Below are 21,140 nucleotides of genomic sequence, written 5' to 3'. Positions count from 1 at the left end.
TTTTTGGGGGCCTATCCACAGTCCAACAGGTTCTCCAGAGTTTCTACAAAGAATATTCATCCCTGCCATTGCGGATGTGCTCAAAAATCAAAATCTTGCCTAGTTATTAATTCTCCATGTACATTGTCATATTTGTTCGGTTAATCTAAATGCATCAACAATTTATCATTTCTGCATACAAGTTATTATTGACATGCAATTCAATTATATCAAAAGATTTATGCGCTATCACGACATAAGAAAATTTTTAATAATTATTTGAGGCAAGAGAGATTTGAGCCTAATTTTACTTAAGGTATTGTTCATGTTTTAGGTTTAGAGTTCACGTAACTTTATCCTTCAAAAGACGCCTCAAATTTTTTAGAATTAACTCACATTTACAAATCATATCATTGACTTTACACTAAATTGATGTGAGATTTTTTTAGAAATCTAATATTATCCACTCAATAGTGAGGCCGGGTTTAGAAATAAATCATTTATGTTTGGAGATTTCAAAATTTACAAAAAAAACAAAAAAAAAAAAACTTATAAACTTTTTACAAAAAATGAAACAATCTAAATATTCGAAAATTATACGGGCCCAAAAGTCCAGACTTCTCTGGTTATAAGAGAATGTTGTGGGATAAATAATTAAATATCAGAAACCCTGAGGGCAGTTTCGTCATCTTGGACTATTTGAGTTGTCGCGGGAATATCAGAGGGTTTATTCCAAAAAGCAAAATATTAATAAAATAAAATATCACGAGAAAATGAATGAGGGTTAAAATGGGACTCAGCTGTGTTCTGTTCCCTAAACCCCCATACCTAACCTTGGTGTGTGTCCACCAAATTTCTTCCCTCTCAACAAACACACAGCCCGAGACCAGAGAGTCAGAGAGCGACAGAGAGCGACGGAGAGAGAGCAAGTCAGCTAGAGATGGGAAAGTACATGAAGAAATCTAAAATCAAAGGTGATGTGGGGGTCATGGAGGTCGGCGTACGGACTCGAGCCAAAACCCTAGCTCTTCAGCGCTTGCAATCCCAATCTCCATCACCTGATGATTCATCTTCCCTCTGTTACCTCCAGCTCAGAAGCCGCCGCCTCGAGAAGCCCGCCCCTCCTCCTACATGCAGAGGAGATAATCACGGGTCACGGCGGGAAATCAAGAGGGAATCCAAGGAGGAGGTTGAGGCTTCATGCGGAGAGAACTGCTTGGACTCGGGATGCAGAGACCGGTATATATATTTTTAATTATTTGCTTTTGATTTTTTCCCCACTGTTTTGCTCTCTGTGAGCGTGGAGTATTTTCAAACTCAAGGAGGTTTTTGCGACTGTCGCCTACATTTTTTGTTTCCGTTTTTCTGCCGTTTGTTTTGTGTTGGGAGATTTTTGGTGTTTTCATTTCTTATAGTTGTCTTTCATTATCAGTATTTCGGTAACGAGCTTCTGTGGCTGCATTTGTATTATCTGCCAGTCGTCTGGAAAGAAGGGTTGAAGATTTTCTTTTTTACATCATTGAAATATTCTCTTTTGTTCCTTCCTTTTACTGAACGGCTTAATGAATCCATTTTTTGGCTGGAGATTTTGGGTGTTTTTTCCCCGACTCTCTTTACTCTTACTGAGATATGACGAGAACATGCAAGTATATCTTAAAAGGAAAAGAGGCACATCTGTGTTTTTACCATTTTTTTTGTTTCACCACTGATGGTTTTTCCTTTGTTGGGTTTGCTCTGTTGGTATCATTTGTTTCTTTATTTTCCACTTACCTGTGATACATTAATACCATATTATTGATGCTACGTGAAGTTGCTTTCGCAAAGGGTTATTGATGTTTGTGACTTGTAAGCCCTTAATTTATGTACCTCTCAGCCGAGTCTTCAATGAGATGCAATTTATGTCTTTTGGTTCTTTTCCCAATTTCAGATTCCTGAGCCCACAGCCCAGAGGGCCATGTTTTTATAGTGGTATGTGGTATGGGTTTGAGAAAAAAAAAAAAAAGATAGAGAGAGAGAGAGAGATGTTAGTTCGATATTGTGGATTTGAATCCATTGTGCTATTCTACTTGGTGGTCCTTCTCTTCTTATTAACTACAATAGCTGAACTGAAAATTTTCTTCTTATAAATAGAGAGTAATAAAATTAGAAGACGGTAATTGGCAACTTAGTTTTTGCCAAGCAGACGACAATAACTCCCTTGCCTCATTTGGGTTAGTGTTGATTTATCATTGTTCATGGTTTCTAGTCACAGAGTGATACAAGCATGTGCGAGTTCAGGCTATCAGTGGGTTACGGCTTTCTTGCTTTTCATGCCATGGCAGCTGCCTCGCTGCTGTTTATAATTTAGTCCCTTGTTATATGTATATTAATTATAAAAATGCTTTCCCTTTAATAGTAGGGATTTAGGATGTTACTTTTAGAGGGAGGTGTAGCTACTGAAATGCATTTAAAAATAGTCTGGAGCACAAGTTTTGCATAGAACTGCTTGTAATTCGTCTCTTCATAAGTTAGAAGTCTGATAGGGTTGCTCTTGGTCAGCAGGACCACTAGGGAAAGCACACCATGTAGCTTGATAAGGGACCCGCTCAACATTGTAACCCCTGGTTCCACATCGAGGAGGCGGAAAAGTTCGGTCACAAATAATCAGAGAACTCGGAATGAAATCCAAAAAAGTAACCCAATAATGCATGAAGTGGAGGAGTTCTTTGCCTATGCGGAGCAACAGCAAAAGAGAGAGTTTGTGGAAAAGTATGCTGCTCTAATTACTATTTATTTTCTTAAAATTGTTTTTCCTCATGCTCATAGACAATGCTTTGCATTACTGGTTACTCAACTCATATTGATGGTCAACCATTGGATATCCCCAATTAACTAAGCAAGCCCTTTTAATTTTTGTATTGGGAATTTTCAGGTACAACTTCGACATTGTGAATGATTTGCCCCTTCCTGGACGATATGAATGGGTGCAGATATTCTGATAGCGAAGTTCCGATTCATTATTATGTTTCTACTCTTTGCAGATCCTTAATTGGTTTTTATGCCAAGAATTTCAGGAAGTAGGTGGATCTGGACTCAGGTATTTTCTGGTTGTTCTGACAAGGTATAGTGAATTAGGGCCATTGAAACAGTGTAATTTGAACATCTGCGGCATAACAGAGCTGATGAATTACACACTGACCAAGATTTGAACTAATGGAGGAAAAGAAGTGCATCATTTAAGGACGGCTATAAATGCTTAGTTTAGGATTTGTTGGCTTCAGCTTAATTTGTAATCTTCATAGGATGCTAGATTTTACTTTTGTCCATACTTTGAGGGGGGATGATCCCTTCCCCCAATGCTTTTCTTGAAATAAATGTAGCTCATTTTCATTTTAATAAGCTTTATCTTTTCCTTATGTTTTACTCTGCTCTTTATATGATACCTCTAATGCAATGAGGGACCACTTGATCTTTTCATTCAAGTACTGATAGATGATGGTTTTTCTGTTTGTAATCCAGAATTGGATTGTATCCTGCCCTACTTGTTTTGACCTGTTATGAAAAGTTTTTATGGCAGAGCGGTGGTGGACACTGCTGTCGTGGGTGGTCTTTATACTTGCCGAATAGGCTATGCCAGTTTGTGGTTATCTGTTTCAGTTGATGTGAGGATCCCCCATTGTGTCCACCCCCAGTGTTTCCAAATTCCAAATGGAACATATCAGGTGAAATCTCTTTTAACAGTTTATATGTTTTACTTCCCTAGTCAGTTGCATCATGTTCTGGCCGGTGGTGGTGGGGTTGAAGTAGTCTTGGATTGTTCTGATGAATTTTAGAGAATTTCAGTTGTTTTTTTTTTTCTTGTTGTTTTCCTCTGATCTGAAACTTGTGGTGATGCTGAGATGGAGTTGTCAAGTGGGCATTTATTGTCTGAGTATTCACATGGGGCTTTGTACGTTTCTCTGAGGCTTTGCATAAGTGACTGCATCATGTTCAACATGCATTTGATGGTGTGCACTTTTTCATTTTATGCATCCATTGCTCTCTCTAAGGAGCAAGGGTTCCGGACTTCCGGGGGGAGACTGGTTGGGTATGCCTACTTTGGCATTTGCATTTGAACCTAGATTTTGAGAGTGAACCATCGTTCAATGCGCTCTCCAACATTTTCTTTTCAAAGTTCTTTATCCTTATTTCAAGTGATAATTGCACAAGATGAGATGGGATTATCATGTACTAGATAACATTTCTATATATGTATGCGATTTGTCCCCCTAAATTGTGAGATGGTGAGTAGATAAATATCAAGAAAAAATCTGGCAAAATTGAATTAGATAATGCAGTTATTATTTAGTTCTAAATGAGGGATCTAACACCCGAGTCATTAATTAGAGTGATAATGATGATATGTATCACCCTTGTGATCAGGATTCAAATCTCTCCTTCCCTATTTCAAAAAAATGAGACCCCCTAATTTGTGGGATGGTGAGTAGATAAATATCAGGAAAAATCTGACAAAATTGAATTAGATAATGCGGTTATTATTTAGTTTTAAATAAGGGATCTAATACCCGAGTCACTAATTAGAGTGGTAATGATGATGTGTATCACTTGACGATCAGGATTCAAATCTCTCCTCCCTTGTTTTAAAAAAATGAGGCATCTAGGTACTTTGTTCTACAGCTCTATTTTGTGCTGCAAGACCTCCTTAACACGAAAGCAAATAATTAACAAATACAAGTCATATGAAACAATCCATAGGAAAAAAAAACGAAGCCATGGGAAACAAATAAGAAAATGAGTGCAAGAATGTCAAATGGTAGAAACTTCAACATTTACAAGCTTTTGACCCTGCGCTACACAAACTGGTAAAGTCTTGTTGGGTTAGGAGTATTATACATTTTGTCACATCTTTATGTCATCAAGATCCAAAATAGTTGGACAATATATTCCAGATCCATCCGGTTAATATCAAGGGAATCAATTGCCCAAGTAATGAAGCAAACCACCTTTCTCGCACAGCAATGCCCAAACAAAATGAACACAGGGTCAAGAGAGGAGTTAAGTGAACATAAAGCAATCTTTCTAAAGAAGAGAAACAGCTAGTACCTGTTAAATTTCTAGGAATGCAAATAGCAGTTTCAAGGAGTCGAAGATGATGATCTTGCTACTTGCTTTGTTTCTGCCATTTCAACTTCATATACACTGGAATGCTGGGATTCATCATTCTCGACTTCCATTTTTTTCAGTTTCGCTAGTTGTATGGCGCGTAGCTCATATCTGTTATCCATGCAAAAGAGGTCACATTATGATCATGACAAAAGAGAACCACTAACATCAATAATAGTCCTCATTTTTGTTAATAAATATAAGTTATGGGGTTATATTCTTAATTTTGAGGGAGGAGGGAATTATAGCTTTGCTCCTTGTGCATATAATTCTCTTGTTAGCACACTGTCGATGGGTACGATACCGAAAAAAGGTTCTTTGGTTAGAAACTACAATCATTTCTCATAGAAATAGGAGGGAGAGGAAGAATCAACTATTTGTAAAAGAAACAGGTAGTCATTCTGTAATTGCGAATTATTTCAGAAAGAATTCTAATTACATAAATAACATTCAAAAGCAAGGAAACGCCCTAGCTACAATTTACCCTTTAGAGCGGAATGGATGTTTTATTGAAAAGGCACCAAAGGGGTGCTACCCCTGTGCAAAGCTCAAAAACAAACAGAATATTAAAGCATATCAAATAACACATTTTCATCAACTTCACGTATTCCACAAAGCCTTTTTTATGACAAGGAACCTCCGGCCTTTGCCCAAGTAAACTCCGAGTACTTCAATCGCCCCACTCTTCCAAGTACCTCGGCAAGTCACAAGATGTTCAAAGTGGAAAGTTAACTTGAATCCCAGCTAGAAGGATTCACCAGTATTTAATTAGTTCAAAGTGGAGTTTCCATTTGTCAAAAGTTATCTTGTTTCATTCTTTCCTAACCATCCTAAAAAAAGGCCAAGAGTATGAGCAGGAAGATATGGGGTTTTCTTCTGTCCTACTGGCAGCATGATTTAGAAAAGCTCCATTGAATTCGAAACAAGCAAAGTCATCCCCGTGATTGGGAGAGCCATGTTTCTTAGCTTGCAAGACCAATGATACTAGGTGTGCAAGCTAAGGGAAGTTGTATTGCAATTAATACGAATGAATGAATGATGTGTGTTGTGAGTGTATTGAATGAAAAATGAAGTAAAGGCTTAGGGGTTTTAAAAGGAGCTGGTGGAGGGAATTGGCAATATTTTGGGCACCTATGAAAGACAGGAATAAAACTTTGCTTATAGGGGTAATTGGTCTTTTATCTCGTTGATGATTATAAATAGGTAACACTCCCTTTTGCTGATATTGATTCAAACAAAAAACATTTCCTGGTAAAAAATAGATAGTCTCAGCAAGCCTACAGTTTGAGGGGCGACATAAGTTAGTTAACATCTTGAGGATATCTACGGGGGTTCTTTTTGACCTCAGCTTATGGCTTACCTTCAGAGAGTCGCGTTCTCTAAACTCAATAATGTGGAAGCAGTATTCCTTTTCTGAACATTTAAAATAATAAATAGCATAATTCAGATGTCCCTAAGCATGTCCTAGGACCCTTTCAAACTTTCATCTATGAATCCAATCTTAAAACAAACAACGTATAAAGCAAATCTATGGTGAAAAACATGAAAATCAATGATGAAGCTCCAAGCGTATCCTGGTAACCTTTCACCATTTCGGATGTGAATTCACTCTTAGAATGAACAAACATGAACAAATTACAAGGATAAACACTACTTGTACTAAACCAATTGAAATCAACTGCAACGTCTTATGAATAAAAGATACTAGCCAGAAGTCCCTAATCGTTATAGAAGCCACTCCATCATACAGGGTACAGTTAGACAGTCACAGCTATCTTACAGATAATAGTACCTTCAAGCTATATAGCTTTTAAGGATGATGAATTCATACCTATCCTTATGACTTGAGGAAATTCCTGTGCTTAAACAAACAAAAGCTGTCCTTCCTTTTATGAGAAAGAGGTTAAAAAGATCACTTTTGCCTAGAGGAATGCAACATAAGCACTTAAAATGCTTCATTTTCTCAGAGGATTAAGTCTTGTCACTCAAAAGGACCAGACGAATAGATTTCAACTCACAAGATAACATAACACATGCTTCTTATATTGCAATAATTTTATCACTAGAATAATAGAATGCACGGAGATTGTACAACTCACTCGGCTATATGGCTCTTGACAAGCATAAAATAGATCCGCCAAAATTGTCGCTCCTTCAAGTGCCGAGGGCAAAGCATAAATCTAAGTTGTGAAAGTTCCTGGGGACAGAAAACACATTGTTGAGAAGCAGAATTGCTGAGACACTGATCATTACTGTTCAGGCAAGTTGATGGAAACTAACATATGAAGATCATAACAAGAAATATGAATTTTGGAAGAACGAAAACAAATTAGTAGCAGTAAAAAATTCAGGAGCAGCAGAATACGTTGTTCAAAATTAACATTTTATGCAGCACTAATATTCATAATATCGAAATCAGAACTCCTCCTTTTCACTTTTCCAGCTATGATATTTACTTTTTACATCAACCTGTTACCTTAATATGCATAGAACACACACACTGTAGCTGGACGGTTTTTAACCTTATTATGCACAAGCAATCTCCTAAGCTAACTCGCAATATCAGGCGACAACGATTCTATTCAATAGAGGAAGAGACCAACAAAAAGCTATAAATTCTGTCCGTGATGAATTAAAATTAACCTTCACTCTTGAAAGCACAAGAGTAGCATGCCGTTGCTGCCACTCGGCGAGATCCTGCCGTACATTACCGGAGGAGCTTGTCGGACTTGCATAGGCATCAGCGATTCCGTCATCATCTGCAACGATTCCCAACCAAAAGCATCTTTCAATTGAAATTGTGGTCATAGATTGATGAAGTATGCTTGTCTAAAGTAAATTAATCACTAATGCAAAGTTAAAATATTATATCAGGCCTTTTTCTCGCTTCTTTCCTAGAAACCAAACAGGAACAGAGAGCCAGAGATCTCGAAAGAGAAAAAAAGAGTAAGAGCACGTACCTTGGAGACGGAAATTCTTGAAACTATCGACTGTGAAGGTCTTTATATGATCAATCAATGGCTGTGTGACTCCAAGAAGCTCGTCTCCAGCTTGTGTCATATTCGATTGCTTTGGTAGATCTGGTTTTTCAGGATTTTTGAGAAGACTGCGTCGAATCCATGAAGAGAAGTCCATGGCCAGTCCGTTGCGTATGACCCGATATTTGAAGTTTTAAATTTACGATGCTCCGTAGTCGGATACTCGTATTGGGCTTGCAACCGCTTCCAAATAGGCTTGGTTACACTACTGGGCTTCATCACATTCTATTCTTCTTACGGCCCATTATTAAGAGTTGGCCCATGGGCTACTCTAGCTCCACCGCCTCTACTTGAATAATAACCCGTATGCTATACGGGTTAATATTCATGTATGTCTCGTCCATGATAATTATAGTGCAACTACGTACATGTCTTCTAGTTTTGTAGTATTGACGTTTTTTTTTTTTTTTTCCTTTTTTGCGTGTAAGAAAAACTTGTCGATCGATCTAAAAGTTGGTAGTGTGCGCATGCAATGGTAAATATGAGCACCGTCATAATCCAAAATTGTGGCATGCCAGACAGGTCTCAAAAACTTTGACTTTGGACCATAATTTTTTTGGATGTCAGACGTAGTGGGAGATACAGCATATCAAATGATATCTGATACAGCATATCAAATGATATCCAAAGAAATGTAATAATATATGATGACCCACTTAGAGGAGGAGGTGGTGGTGGGTAATGGATATCCAACATTATTATTAAAAGTGGCCGCACCATAGTCACCATGCCCCTCTCTTTCTCTATATTCTCTTCAATTTCACTTTTACCTTTTCATATGTTCTTATCCTTTGTAAATAAATCTTAATTTTTTTAAAAAGTTTCCATGGTAGAATGAATCACTTGGATGATGTGTGTAATATCAGTTTTTGGCACACGTTACACGAGACGTTATTAGACAGTCTTTTGTGTTTGTATATACATCCTATTCGCATGAATAAATTTATTTTTTCAAAGTCATATGGACGTATGTAGCGGGGTTTATGGAAGTACCTATACTTTTTAAGTTCTCTATACCTAATCAAATGACTAATCATATTATTGTTGGATTAAGGTTTAAGGTTTAAGGATTAAAGTTTAGGGTATAAGGTTTAGGATTTGAGGTTTATAATTTAGAGTTTATGATTGTATAATCAATTTTGATCTCAAATATTTTAAGATTTAGGAGCCTAAAAATATAAATACTTGTATAAAATCCAATAATTACGGGAGAATGTGTGCGTATATATATATATGAGATTGCTTTATTTCATGCGGGAAGTTGGGAAGTCAAATTAGTATACTAATTTCGATTTGAAAGACTTTGTCTTATTATTGTCATCCTCGAATATAGGCTTTTATGTTTAATTAGAGAACCAGCTGTAGTCGTCAAATCAAATATGATTGATATATGCATGCTTTTGCAATTGAACATCCTTGATTTTTTTTTCCCCTTAATTTAACTTGGTCTCCTTTCGGATAGGGAAATTATCTACCTCGAATGGATCTATATTGATTCTCTTATACAAATAGGTCTATGACTTTCTTGAGAATGGGAGATAGCTTGATTGGTTAGGTTGTCTACCCAAGATTTGAGATCCAGAGTTCTATTCTCATCAGGGGGTTTGAGATTTGGGTAGTTTTCCATCCGTTATGGTGGCCTTCATGCCCCTCTGACATGACTTAGCTTGTGTGTGACCTATGAGCCTTGTAAAAAAAAAAAAGGTCTATGACTTTCTTGATTTTGAGACCAATAAATCCTAATGATTACTAGTGAAAACTTTTGTCACACGCACTGATGCACACCCTATGAATCTATTATATTATATATATATATATATATATATATTGATCTTCTTAGTACAAAAAATAAAGAAAAATAAAAGAAATTCCTTTAGGTACTTCGTACCTGTATACTAATTAATGGGTGCCTCGAACAAATTTTTGTCTGCACGCATAACATTCATGAATGAGTTGCAAATCGCAAATACAAGACTCATTTTATCCCAAACATACGTGTCTTATGAAATAATTATTGATATAAACATACGTATAAAACTCACTTCACATCCAATAGTTCATATTGATTGGGGTAAAATGAGTGTTATATTTTGGAGATTTCAAACATTATCCTTAATGATATCATAACTCTTTGATTTTTTTTAAAAATGATTTTGATATAAAAAATAAAAAAAAGACCCATGCCATCTCCATGTGGGCTATATAGCTGTTGAATAGTCAATCACCAATAGATTTGTTTGTTATGTAATTTTAGCAACGACGAGAGGGAATAAATTACAAGATATTGATATGATAGTACTATTTAGACATTTTTAATCTCTTATGATCTGTTTTTATATTTATCGTGAAGTTTTTACTTAATAAAGTCCATCCATCTAGTGTCGCCCAACAATGTCTGGCGATGTCCGATTTAATGTTTGTGCTTTATTTATCACATTGTTTTTTTTTAGTCATTGTACTCGAGTACCTACGAGTCTCAATTACTTAATTTATTGGGTAACATAATACAATGAGGTTTATGACATTATTTTTAAAAAGAAAAAAGAAAAAGAGTCCATCCATCTAACTATTGTCTCGAACAATGCTAGAGACCCCCAAAATATCACACCCAAAAGTCCCCAAAATCTATGTGGCATTAAAATAACCATTGATTAAAAACACACATGTATGACCCATTTCACATCCAACACTCCACATTAAATGGGGGTTTTTTGGGGTTACTTTTTGGGGGTCTCAAGCATTATTCTATTGTCTCTCTTGCACTAAGCTTTGGAAAAGTCGCTCAATTAGTAAATTTTTTCGTAATGTCCACAATTAGCTTTGCTAAAGCTAGCAAATTCCCAACTCTCCCGCTTACCAAGCCCCTCAATAAATTTTAGATATTCGCCACTGTATATATACAAACATACATTCATATATATGAAATGCTTATTATTAATACATACATTATACATCCACAAACTTTTTATCTTTACGCCATATTTTATTACAGCCCTTTGAGTCCACGAAAGATAATCCGACAACTTTATGGGTGAAAAAACTAAAAAGCCAAAAAAAAGGAACCGTAAATATAATAGTATTTTTTTGGGGGGGGGGGGGGACAAGACAAAAACACGCTTACTTGCTTTTCTGAAAAGTAAACGGTAAAACCAGTCATACAAAGTCCAAATATAACAACCCTTTTGTTCCCGCCTTATTTTCTTTTCCTCTTTAACTGCATTGACAAATAAGAGAGGGCGAGCAGTATTGAAATGGTGAATATATACATAGATTTGAACAAAAATACAATCTCTCTTTTAGTGAAAAGGTGGGGGAGAGATAGGAGCAAAGGAGCATGACCCACAAAGGAGGCCCAGTGCTTTGGACAATTGCAATCTATGGTATGCACACAACCTGTTTGACAGAAAATGGCCAAAGAAGTTCACCAGAGGCAACATTCTCACTGGGTTTCTTTCTCTCTTCCTCTCTCTTTCTCTTCAATAATACTCTGTCATTCCTGATTTCCTGTTTACTCTATCTTGAGTACTCCCTATTTCACTCTCTGGGTTCCCTTTGTCTTCATGGACAAGAAGCAGCATCAGCAGCAACAGCTGTCCTTGACCAGAAGCTATAGGCAGCGATGCAATGAATGGTTTGTTTGATTCAAATTTGGTCTTTGATGTGATAATTTACGTAAGATTTGAAAATGGTTGCAGTGATATTTAATATAGTGGGCACTGTATCTCTTCGATGAATTGTTGCTGGAGGGATCTCTCTCTCAATCTCGGATTGTTCTGAACAATTTTCTGAGTTTGACATTTCCATTTTTTTTCCTTGAGATCCTTTAATTTTCTTGCCACTGGAGGAAGTAAAAGAAACAAACAAGCAGCTAAGTGCTAGTAACATCTGTTAGCCGTCACTGAAGAACTAAAAGATTTGGAAAATATTTATACCGTGGTAATTGATATGTAATAATTTTGTGAATCGTGGTGATGCGATGATTTTGTAATAAGGAGGAGCAAATACTTTTATTTGTTATTTTAGACAAGTAGTTGCAATACCTTGTTATCCTCAGATTTTGTCCTAATACCTTACGGTTCTGTCAATGCAGGATTTTTCGAGATGTTCCAAGTGATATAACAATTGAAGTTAGTGGAGCTACGTTTGCATTACACAAGGTAACCTGCACTCTGGGTTCGATTTACGGTCTCTCTGCTTCCACTCCTCCTTTCCTCCCCTAGCGCAATTGTCGATTGCCTGTTGTAGTTTGAAGTGTTATTTCTTTCATTTTCATTCACAATTTGTGACAACTGAAATACCAATCCAATGTTTAGGCATTTCTAATCTTCTCTTTGTCTATAATCTGTGAGGAATCTGTTCATGAGATAGATGGCAAAGAAAACTTTTTAACAGCTCTGTGATAAATAGTTTTTTTGCCACTTTGAAACCTGCATAAGAAATTAATATGGAGAATCGAGTTCCTAGAATTATGCTGCAAGCAACTCAGCCAGTGAAACTACTAGTTCGAACCTTAATTTCCTCAAGTAGTTGTTGGTTGCCATCCCTGTCCTTAGAGAACTTCCAAGTGTGTGTGATATTTGTGTTATTTGCTGTGGCTACCTTTTACGTGATGTATTTATTGTTTAGTCTGTATTTGAGAGACCTTAAAGTGTGTGTTCCTTCCAAGTTTTAATGCTGTTCTCTGGCCCCATAATTCCTTCTAACATTAGAAAATAAAAGGGCAAAAAGAGAACAAAAAAAGAGATGTAACTACTTCCTTCATAATTGTATGTGTTATACTGATATTTAATTGTAAATGCAGTTTCCTCTTGTATCTCGAAGTGGGCGGATTCGAAAGCTGGTTGCAGAACATCGGGATTCTGACATTTCAAAGGTTGAGCTTCTTAATCTACCAGGAGGAGCAGCAGCATTTGAGTTGGCTGCTAAATTTTGTTATGGTGTCAACTTTGAAATCACATCTGCAAATGTAGCACAGCTGTGCTGTGTCTCTGATTACCTTGAAATGACTGAAGAGTTCTCGAAAGATAATCTTGGATCCCGTGCTGAAGAATATCTTCAGAGTATAGTGTGCAAGAGCCTTGAAATTTGTGTTGAAGTCTTGCAACAATGCGAGAATCTACTCCCTCTTGCTGATGAATTAAAAATTGTTAGCAGTTGTATAGATGCAATAGCCTCAAAGACTTGTGCAGAGCAAATAGCCTCAAGCTTCTCGCGCTTGGAGTATAGCAGCTCTGGGAGGCTTCACATGAATAAGCAAGCCAAATGTGAGGGAGACTGGTGGATAGAAGATATATCTGTTCTTCGAATTGACTTGTATCAAAGAGTCATGGCGGCCATGAAGTGTCGTGGGGTCCGACCTGAAAGTATTGGTGCATCCCTTTTAAATTATGCCGAGAAGGAGTTGACAAAGAAATCCAGTTTATGGAATTCATCTAGCCAGACGAAGGTTGATTTGGCTTCAGGCTTAAGCGGGCATGAACAACTTGTGGTCGAAACAATAGTTACCCTTTTGCCTGTTGAGAAACTTGCTGTTCCCATAAGCTTCCTTTTTGGGCTTTTGCGAAGTGCGGTGATGCTTGATTGCGCAGTTTCTTGCAGGCTTGATTTAGAGAGGAGGATTGGATCCCAGTTGGATATTGCAACTCTTGATGATCTTTTGATTCCATCTTTTCGGCATGCAGGTGATACCTTATTCGATGTTGATACAGTTCATAGGATCTTGGTCAATTTCACACAGCAAAATGATAGTGAAGATGAAATGGACGATGCCTCTTTATTTGAACCTGATAGTCCTCATTCACCATGTCAAACTGCATTGCTGAGAGTAGCAAAGTTAGTAGACAATTATCTTGCGGAAATCGCTCCTGATGCCAACCTCAAGCTTAATAAGTTCTTGGTCATCGCGGAAACTTTACCAGAACATGCACGTACTATTCATGATGGATTATATAGGGCAATTGATATTTTCCTCAAAGTATGTCTCATCGGTCATCAATAACATAGTACTCATGTGTGCATCATCTGAATCTTCATTAATTTTTGTCTGATTCTTTATGAATGATATGCAGGCTCACCAGAGTTTGTCTGATACAGACAGGAAGAAGCTTTGCAAACTGATAGATTTCCAAAAGCTCTCACAAGAAGCTGGTGCACATGCTGCACAGAACGAACGCCTCCCGCTCCAAGCGATGGTACAAGTTCTCTACTTTGAGCAACTGAGGCTTAGAAATTCCTTGTGCAACTCTTATGCTGATGATGACCATAAACCAGCACACCAGTCATTGCGAATCAGCAGTGGTGCTCTCAGTGCAGCTATGTCTCCACGAGACAACTATGCATCATTGAGGCGTGAAAATCGAGAGCTAAAACTTGAACTAGCTCGTTTGCGCATGAGGCTGAATGATCTAGAAAAGGAGCATGTTTGTATGAAGAGACAAATGCAAAAGTCTCATTCTCGTAAGTTCATGAGTTCATTCTCAAGGAGAATTGGTAAGTTTAGCTTCTTTGGACATATTTCTTCCAGGGAATCGACTTCTCCCTCAAAGCATTCCCATAGGACAGATTCTAGGGTCATTGAAAGAGCATGTGCAAGCACAGAGTAGGTAATTCAGTGAACAAGCTTCTTTGTTCTCGCTACATATATATATGTTGATTGATTATTACATCTGATGCTCTCATGACACTATTACAATCTCCCCTTTGTCACCTTGTTTATGAATCTTTTTGTATTCAATTTGCAACTTCCATGTTTTTTGTATTCTTTACACAGTTTTCTTTCATGTAACAATGAAGAGAATTTTGGGATATATTCTAGTGGGCATGGCTGTGAATTAGTGATCTCGCTAAGATATATAGCGCAGTACTGATTGATCAGGCCAAAAGTCTCATGTTGATGAACACACACCGCAACAGTTGTAATCTATGGATAAAGAGAGAGTTAAAACGGAAAACAAAGGCATCTCTAACAGAGCTATTACTCAACAGTTGGGATCATTCCCATTTATGATATCAAGTTTCTGAAATCTAAATGAGAAACTGGGGAGAAAAAGAGACTGTTCCACCAATGGCATATCAAGAGAGAACAGGAGATGGACGTTAAATTAAGGAGAAAGAGAGTCACAGGCCAAATGAAAACCAGGCACATATCACAAGTTTAACAATCCCCTAAGTAGCTCTCGACAAGGCGCAAAAACAAAGGGTGAAAATAATTGACGCAGACTCATTGTAAAGGTCACACCGAGGCCCTTGCAGTCCAAATATCTAAGCAGCAGGAGCTGATTTGGTGTAGAAGCGGACGGCAAAAGCCAGGCCTAAGATTATTAGGGGGGCCAAGAACTGGAGGAGCTTGATGATGAATTCTGGTGTCTTGTCTTGGTTGTAGTGAGGCTGCTTGGGAGGAGTATAAGTGGTTTTTGTGAGAATTGTCGATTTATCGATATCTCCTATGTAGAATTCGTCCATCATTGCTTTTGCAGTGCTACTGTGACCAACATCCTCAAAATCATCAGTAGCATCCTTCCCTGATAACCGTAGATATTATAGGTATCAATGACAAATCTGCAAAGCTTTCAAGTATTTTTCTACAGAAGTGAAGATAAATATAATGTAGCTTTTATCATATACATACCTGTAGCCGACAACAAGACCTCATCACCACCAGGATGGTCTTCCATGAATTTTGTCACATCATATACCTGTTTCAACAAATATTTCAACTATGTTGAAACTTGAAACGATATTCCCGACATCACAATATATTGGCCTGTCAAGCTCATTACTTCTAACAAAGATCAAAGATAGTTTTTTTAACCCTATGAAAATGGTCATGGACCATATAGTTACAATACAAAGTATGTGAGGCAAAAGTCTGAGCTAGAGAAGTTACTGAATCTTCATTGCAGGTTCGGAATAGAATAGGGAAAAAAAATCAATAGGTTAAGGCTGAGTAACCTTAGGCAACGTACCATAACCCCATTACATAAAAGAAACTCACAACCAGCATCCTGTACAAAAATTGAGAGTTTGTGAAGCCAGATTGAGGACCATTTTGCATCAGTCAAAAATAGCACGTACTAGGTTGCCAGGTTGATGTGCTTGTAGTTATTTTTCAGTTTTCTGAGAAGACATTGACCTCTTATTAATTTTTATGTTATTTGATACAGTCTATGTCTCTCCATGCATACAGAATTACAGGTTAATAAAAATAGTCATTTGGTCAGCTTTTGAACAAAAATTATCTCGAAGTTTTAGCCAACTGAACAGTGCAATAGTAGTCTTTGCAGGAACTGGAGTGAGCCTCAAGGAGGAATAACACTGAAAGGTCAAGGAGGAATAACACTGAAAGGTCATTTACACAATGTTTAGAACATAGTGCAAGGCAAAACACCTCCTACTAAATTTATGGGGAAGAGGAGGCGTGCCATTCTCAATCCCCACCTCTTTCTCAAAAATCACCCCTTTCCAATTGGACAAGAATCAAGGTAAAATACTTACTTAGTGTTTGTTACGGAAAGCAAAAGTGAATGATGATAAAATATTGATCACTTTGGCAGAGACAATCAATTATGAATCAAACGGTTATCCGAAAGCTATACACAAAAAATCTGATTCCTTTTCCAATGATACCACGAACGAAATATTGATCACTTTGGCAGAGACAATCAATTATGAATCAAACGGTTATCCGGAAGCTATAGACAAAAATCTGATTCCTTTTCCAATGATATCACGAAAGAAATATTGATCACTTTGGCAGAGACTTAACTGGGAAATTTTAAAATCAAGGAGAAGAGAAAAAAGAAAAAGATATTGAGCAGGCATTTCCTGGTTAAATAATGATAAAATAAGGCGCTAATTTTGTGAGCAGATATTGGCAGAGAGACTTAACTGGACACCCTTGCTTATCCCATATCAATTAAGTGAAAAGAGTAAGTTAAAACAAAAAAAGGGGAACAAAGAGGGTGGCCGGTGTTCAATTCAATGTTGAGGTTACAAGAAATTCTTGTCTGATTGCAGATTTAAGAATAATCATTCACAGATCTGATTCAATATTATCATCGCTAGCGACTCAATCTAAAAGAGTCCAACTTTCTACAGGCAAGCTCCATGACTCATGTTCTGCGACAGATTCAAATCAACTGCCCATTCATGCAACTCAAGAAACCAAGAAGCAAGGCTATACACAGATAGAGACTTAAATGTCCAGATTGAAACACAACGAAGAAAAAAAAACATTGGAAATAGCAAAATCAGACGAACACATACAGCATTACAAACAAGAGGTCTACTACAAACCAAACAACACAAATCCAGCTTTCTACAGGCAAGCCCCATGACAGATCCAAATCAACTGCCCACTCATGCAACTCAAGAAACCAAGAAGCAAGGCTATACACAGATAGAGACTAAAATTAAATGCCCAGATAGAAACACAACGATGACAAGAAAAAAAACCATTGAAAATTGAAAAATCAGACAAGCATATACAGCATCATACAAACAAGAGGTCTACTACAAACCAAACAACACAAAAGCTCTAAAATCACAGAAGAATGATTCCCAGATCCAAGATAGTTTCACGGTTAAACTTCTCTATCAACGATATATAAGTCAAGCATGTACCTTGCCATCAATGACAAGCCAACAGTCCTTGGAAGTGTTGTGCTCCGCGACCTCGGACAAAACGAAAACCTTTCCTTCTCCACCCATTAATTTTGTTTCGGCTGCGAAAGAAGGAAAGACTGGTTTTTGATCAAACCCCAATTGTTGTCTTGCTGGGATTTGAATGAGAGGTAAGAGGGGTTTGGTGAGGCCCGATGAATCCAATGGAGAGGATCTCTAAGCATATGATTGCGATTGGTGGCGGAGTTGGTGAGATTCAGTGACTTTGCAACCACCTACCTCTATTTCTTGCAGTTTTATGCCCTTTGCATCTAGAATTTAATGTATTTACTTTCTGCCCCCTACTTTTTATATACTTTTTGAGTGTTTTATTATGTGCATAATTACGACAAATGATAATATTTTGCTCATAATATAAGTGAATGTCGTTGGCAAAAATTGTTTAATTTGTATGGAAAAAAGAATTCATACATTAAGTTTTGTGGGGTCGGGAATTTAAGTATGTTACATAGTCTTTTTTTTTTGAAACGGGGGAGGAAGAATTTGAATCATGATTACACATCATTCTTATCATTCCTAGCTCAATATAAGTATGTTACATTTATCTCATGAAAAATAGAAATAATTGAAAAAAAAAACCTCCTCATGAAAGTGGTGGGTGCATCTTTTTTTTTTGGTGGATGAAGAAAGTTAATTTAGTTGGGAGTCCATTACCATTTACCAACTACCTTTGTGACGCAATTGGTTGTGGCATAAATAATTATTGAAAAAGTCTCAATTGGACCCAAAGAAGGCCCACAAATACCTCTATGGCCCACTACCAAAAATGATTGGGCTTTGAAGGACGGGGATCAAGGAGAAGGGATAAGCTTTTGAGGCTCATCCAGTAATTGGACTGGGCCTGTTCGTCAAACAAAGTTTTTTACGGAAGTCTATTATGGGTTTATTATGGACCCAAACCTCTCATCTCTCCAATTTTCGTGCCACTTCTCTCATCCCACGACACATCTCCCAGAGCTCGAGCCTTCGACATAGCTCCATTACTAATGGCTGCTCCAACTCATGCCTTATCCTTCAACAAACCCAAATTAGCACCTAAATTGTTCAGTTCACGACCCTTCTTAAAGCACGCCAGATCTTTCAATGTAAATCACACTGTGTTCACAGGCAAACTAACCTCTGCATTGTTCAGGACGACCATCTTCAGTTTCAGGTGCACTTCATTTAATTTAGAAAAGTTCAAGTAATGTTGTATTGGTGTGAAGTTGTTGTCTTTTATAAAGTTTGAATTGTTTGGGCGTCTGGGTTTTTTTTTCTTTTTGTGGCATTTCATCAAGCAGGATTAAAGCTTTTAGGAATGAGGATTCTGGGAACCATGACAATGCGAAACCTGAAGAGAACGCAGAGAAAACTGTGGATGAGGACCATGGTAGTCGGAAAGAAACGAATGCTGGTATGGGAAGTTCATTTTTGGTTAAGATAGCAACTGCTGTGGGTGTTGCTGTAATTGCTACTGCCGTATGCGTTGGCTCCAAAAGGCCTAATGTTGGCTCAATGTTTGGAGTTCAATTTCTGGCTGAGGGTTCTTCCTCTTCAGTTGTGGCTGCAGCCCCCGTTGGTTTCACTTTCAAAGCTTTTGGATACACTATTGTACTTCCTGAATATGCACCAGCGTATGCTCTGGCTCCACTCTTCACATCTAGAAGTGATTAATTTCATTTAAGACTGCAATGCAATTCTGATAGTCTGAATCCATTGCATTGCTTCCCCTTGTGCGTCTCTACTGAATTTTACTGTTCTAAAGCTTCTCCTGCAATGTTATGTTTCAGATGGGTTTACTTCTGGTTGCTTACGGCTGCTGGCTGTGGACTTTTCATTAGTGAAGAAGCTCTAGATATTTGGGTCTGTGCTGTGTTCTGGTACTTCTATTTCGCTGCTCAAGTGTTTGTTTAGCTATTCCTGTATTAGTCTGAGTAGTACTTCTCTTATAGCATCTTGCAGTTGAATTTACTTGGTTTCCTCACAAATGATTTAGGTAGGCATAACTATTGCACGGATGATGTCATTGGACGGGACATGGAACTTTTTTGCCGACTCACTTTCTAGGAATGCTTCATACATTATATCACCAGTCTTCTGGTATACTGGTTAGTAATAAATCCTTTTTGTTTCCCCTCAAACTGTTTACATTCCCATTGGTTGGCGATAGATCCATGTTCCTTACCCAGGCAACACATTGAGATTATCAATAAATTACTTGGCTTTTCTGTAGGTTAACCATGATCAAGTAATAATAGGCTTGGTTAACCTAGGTTTACACTTCATGGTGATTAGCCATCATTTACCCTCAGTAATACAGCCCAAGGAGTACAAGTTCTTAATGCAATGAGATAGTTATCAACAAAACCTGATGGTTTTTAATGAGTTGATCCTCTCATTTTCTTTCTGTTACTGTACTGCTCTAACTTCTAAATCATTTTCTTAAAAAAAAATTTGAATCACACATGGTAACTTGAATCTTTAGGGGAGTATGCATTAGTGATATGATACCTTATTAACTCGGAAGGCTTTTAGGCGAAGTGGGGCATCTGATGATGTTTGTACAAAGGTTTTTTTTTTGGTATGTTCCCTAGCTTACTTCCTCATTGTTGAACACATGCTCATACATGAATAGATACACTAATTGATTAGTTTATTTTAAGCCTTGCTTATTCATTTGTAGCCCTTCTTTTGCAATTACAAGATAATTATCTATGTGTTTGCTCAATACTATGAAAAAATGCAGTTAGGGATTGGTGAAGAGAAGGTGTTGAGCATTACACGTGCTGTTGAAAAATATGGCAATCTCATAGGTGTTGGTAAGTTAAGAGCACCCACATTCTCAGTTGTTTACGTGAATGAATGATTTAATTATTTTTAGGTTTGTTCAGGCATTGAAAATCCTCCATGTGAGCAAGTATTCTGACGCTTTCATGCATGATTCTGTGTAAAATTCTTCTAAGATTTTAGTTAGCCATCTACTAATAAGATGGGAAACATAGTTTATTACGCATTCAAAAAATTGGAGTGTTCACTCGGTTATGTTAGGATATTTTCGTTTAAGGTCTGCCACAGGGTAATCTGCATTTCAGATAAGTCTATTCTGATTCGATTATGTACAGAAAGTTGTAGAGCTAGTCTAACTTTGATTAGTTGAAAAGGATTTTGAGTCTTTTGTGTTGCTAGTTGGATTTCTTAGATCACGATAAGCCATTCCAATAATGAGAAAGAAGAATGATAAGATGGTGGCAAGTTGATCTGTTTCATCAATCTTTAGAACATTTTTCTATGTCTTCTTCTAACAACACATGTCTGTGGTCA

At 37.3% G+C, this 21,140-nt stretch overlaps 5 protein-coding genes across 9 annotated transcripts; 3 read left to right on the top strand and 2 right to left on the bottom strand.

Annotated features, from left to right (window-relative positions):
• The first annotated feature begins 851 nt into the window (after positions 1 to 851).
• LOC119999660 (cyclin-dependent kinase inhibitor 3-like) lies at positions 852 to 3,381 on the top strand. 3 transcript variants are annotated; one of them, XM_038847357.1, is made up of 3 exons: positions 852 to 1,218; positions 2,518 to 2,727; positions 3,000 to 3,381. In XM_038847357.1, exons 1-3 carry the CDS (start codon positions 920 to 922, stop codon positions 3,037 to 3,039), a joined length of 549 nt encoding a protein of 182 aa, XP_038703285.1. In that variant the 5' UTR covers positions 852 to 919; the 3' UTR covers positions 3,040 to 3,381. The 3 variants fall into 3 exon arrangements, with proteins under 3 accessions (XP_038703285.1, XP_038703283.1, XP_038703282.1); XM_038847355.1 differs by having other exon boundaries at positions 853 to 1,218; positions 2,521 to 2,727; positions 2,891 to 3,381; XM_038847354.1 differs by having other exon boundaries at positions 853 to 1,218; positions 2,891 to 3,381.
• Positions 3,382 to 4,733: 1,352 nt separating this feature from the next.
• LOC119999742 lies at positions 4,734 to 8,276 on the bottom strand. The gene is made up of 5 exons (XM_038847472.1): positions 8,082 to 8,276; positions 7,765 to 7,880; positions 7,221 to 7,318; positions 5,062 to 5,232; positions 4,734 to 4,961 (listed from the first exon to the last, which is right to left on the bottom strand). The coding sequence occupies exons 1-4, from the start codon at positions 8,254 to 8,256 to the stop codon at positions 5,094 to 5,096; spliced, it is 528 nt and encodes a 175-aa protein (XP_038703400.1). The 5' UTR covers positions 8,257 to 8,276; the 3' UTR covers positions 4,734 to 4,961; positions 5,062 to 5,093.
• Positions 8,277 to 11,390: 3,114 nt separating this feature from the next.
• Positions 11,391 to 14,897, top strand: LOC120000113 (BTB/POZ domain-containing protein At5g48800-like). Its single transcript, XM_038847990.1, has 4 exons — positions 11,391 to 11,790; positions 12,250 to 12,316; positions 12,961 to 14,133; positions 14,228 to 14,897. Exons 1-4 carry the CDS (start codon positions 11,720 to 11,722, stop codon positions 14,759 to 14,761), a joined length of 1,845 nt encoding a protein of 614 aa, XP_038703918.1. The 5' UTR covers positions 11,391 to 11,719; the 3' UTR covers positions 14,762 to 14,897.
• Positions 14,898 to 15,228: 331 nt separating this feature from the next.
• Positions 15,229 to 18,018, bottom strand: LOC120000114 (cytochrome b5-like). The gene is made up of 3 exons (XM_038847991.1): positions 17,781 to 18,018; positions 15,787 to 15,853; positions 15,229 to 15,679 (listed from the first exon to the last, which is right to left on the bottom strand). Exons 1-3 carry the CDS (start codon positions 17,865 to 17,867, stop codon positions 15,420 to 15,422), a joined length of 414 nt encoding a protein of 137 aa, XP_038703919.1. The 5' UTR covers positions 17,868 to 18,018; the 3' UTR covers positions 15,229 to 15,419.
• Positions 18,019 to 18,783: 765 nt separating this feature from the next.
• Positions 18,784 to 20,877, top strand: LOC120001062. 3 transcript variants are annotated; one of them, XR_005468714.1, is made up of 5 exons: positions 18,784 to 18,993; positions 19,121 to 19,453; positions 19,610 to 19,699; positions 19,816 to 19,927; positions 20,566 to 20,586. XR_005468714.1 is itself a non-coding variant. In XM_038849296.1 (5 exons), the coding sequence occupies exons 1-5, from the start codon at positions 18,827 to 18,829 to the stop codon at positions 20,577 to 20,579; spliced, it is 699 nt and encodes a 232-aa protein (XP_038705224.1). In that variant the 5' UTR covers positions 18,784 to 18,826; the 3' UTR covers positions 20,580 to 20,877. The 3 variants fall into 3 exon arrangements, 2 of the variants coding, with proteins under 2 accessions (XP_038705224.1, XP_038705226.1); XM_038849296.1 differs by having other exon boundaries at positions 19,610 to 19,682; positions 20,566 to 20,877; XM_038849298.1 differs by lacking the exon at positions 20,566 to 20,586 and having other exon boundaries at positions 19,816 to 19,953.
• The last annotated feature ends 263 nt before the right edge of the window (positions 20,878 to 21,140 follow it).

Source organism: Tripterygium wilfordii, chromosome 6 (assembly GCF_013401445.1).
Source record: "Tripterygium wilfordii isolate XIE 37 chromosome 6, ASM1340144v1, whole genome shotgun sequence".
NCBI classification, from domain to species: domain Eukaryota; kingdom Viridiplantae; phylum Streptophyta; class Magnoliopsida; order Celastrales; family Celastraceae; genus Tripterygium; species Tripterygium wilfordii.
The sequence above is the reverse complement of the archived record's forward strand: the minus strand, read 5'-3'. Positions and strand labels throughout refer to the sequence as shown.

Bases quoted from the DNA above. Each gene is read 5' to 3' on its own strand.
- LOC119999660 (XM_038847354.1), top strand. From the start codon at position 920: ATGGGAAAGTACATGAAGAAATCTAAAATCAAAGGTGATGTGGGGGTC. The intron at 1,219-2,517 runs GTATATATATTT...GCTCTTGGTCAG, and splicing joins GACTCGGGATGCAGAGACCG to CAGGACCACTAGGGAAAGCA. The intron at 2,728-2,890 runs GTATGCTGCTCT...GGGAATTTTCAG, and splicing joins AAGAGAGAGTTTGTGGAAAA to GTACAACTTCGACATTGTGA.
- LOC119999742 (XM_038847472.1), bottom strand. From the start codon at position 8,256: ATGGACTTCTCTTCATGGATTCGACGCAGTCTTCTCAAAAATCCTGAA. The intron at 7,319-7,764 runs GTTAATTTTAAT...TTCTGTCCCCAG, and splicing joins TTGTGCTTTCAAGAGTGAAG to GAACTTTCACAACTTAGATT. The intron at 5,233-7,220 runs GTGAGTTGTACA...CATGGATAACAG, and splicing joins GTCAAGAGCCATATAGCCGA to ATATGAGCTACGCGCCATAC.
- LOC120000113 (XM_038847990.1), top strand. From the start codon at position 11,720: ATGGACAAGAAGCAGCATCAGCAGCAACAGCTGTCCTTGACCAGAAGC. The intron at 11,791-12,249 runs GTTTGTTTGATT...CTGTCAATGCAG, and splicing joins AGGCAGCGATGCAATGAATG to GATTTTTCGAGATGTTCCAA. The intron at 12,317-12,960 runs GTAACCTGCACT...TTGTAAATGCAG, and splicing joins CTACGTTTGCATTACACAAG to TTTCCTCTTGTATCTCGAAG.
- LOC120000114 (XM_038847991.1), bottom strand. From the start codon at position 17,867: ATGGGTGGAGAAGGAAAGGTTTTCGTTTTGTCCGAGGTCGCGGAGCAC. The intron at 15,854-17,780 runs GTACATGCTTGA...TTGTTGAAACAG, and splicing joins GGCTTGTCATTGATGGCAAG to GTATATGATGTGACAAAATT. The intron at 15,680-15,786 runs GTATGTATATGA...TACGGTTATCAG, and splicing joins GGTCTTGTTGTCGGCTACAG to GGAAGGATGCTACTGATGAT.
- LOC120001062 (XM_038849296.1), top strand. From the start codon at position 18,827: ATGGCTGCTCCAACTCATGCCTTATCCTTCAACAAACCCAAATTAGCA. The intron at 18,994-19,120 runs GTGCACTTCATT...TTCATCAAGCAG, and splicing joins ACGACCATCTTCAGTTTCAG to GATTAAAGCTTTTAGGAATG. The intron at 19,454-19,609 runs GTATGCTCTGGC...GTTATGTTTCAG, and splicing joins CTTCCTGAATATGCACCAGC to ATGGGTTTACTTCTGGTTGC.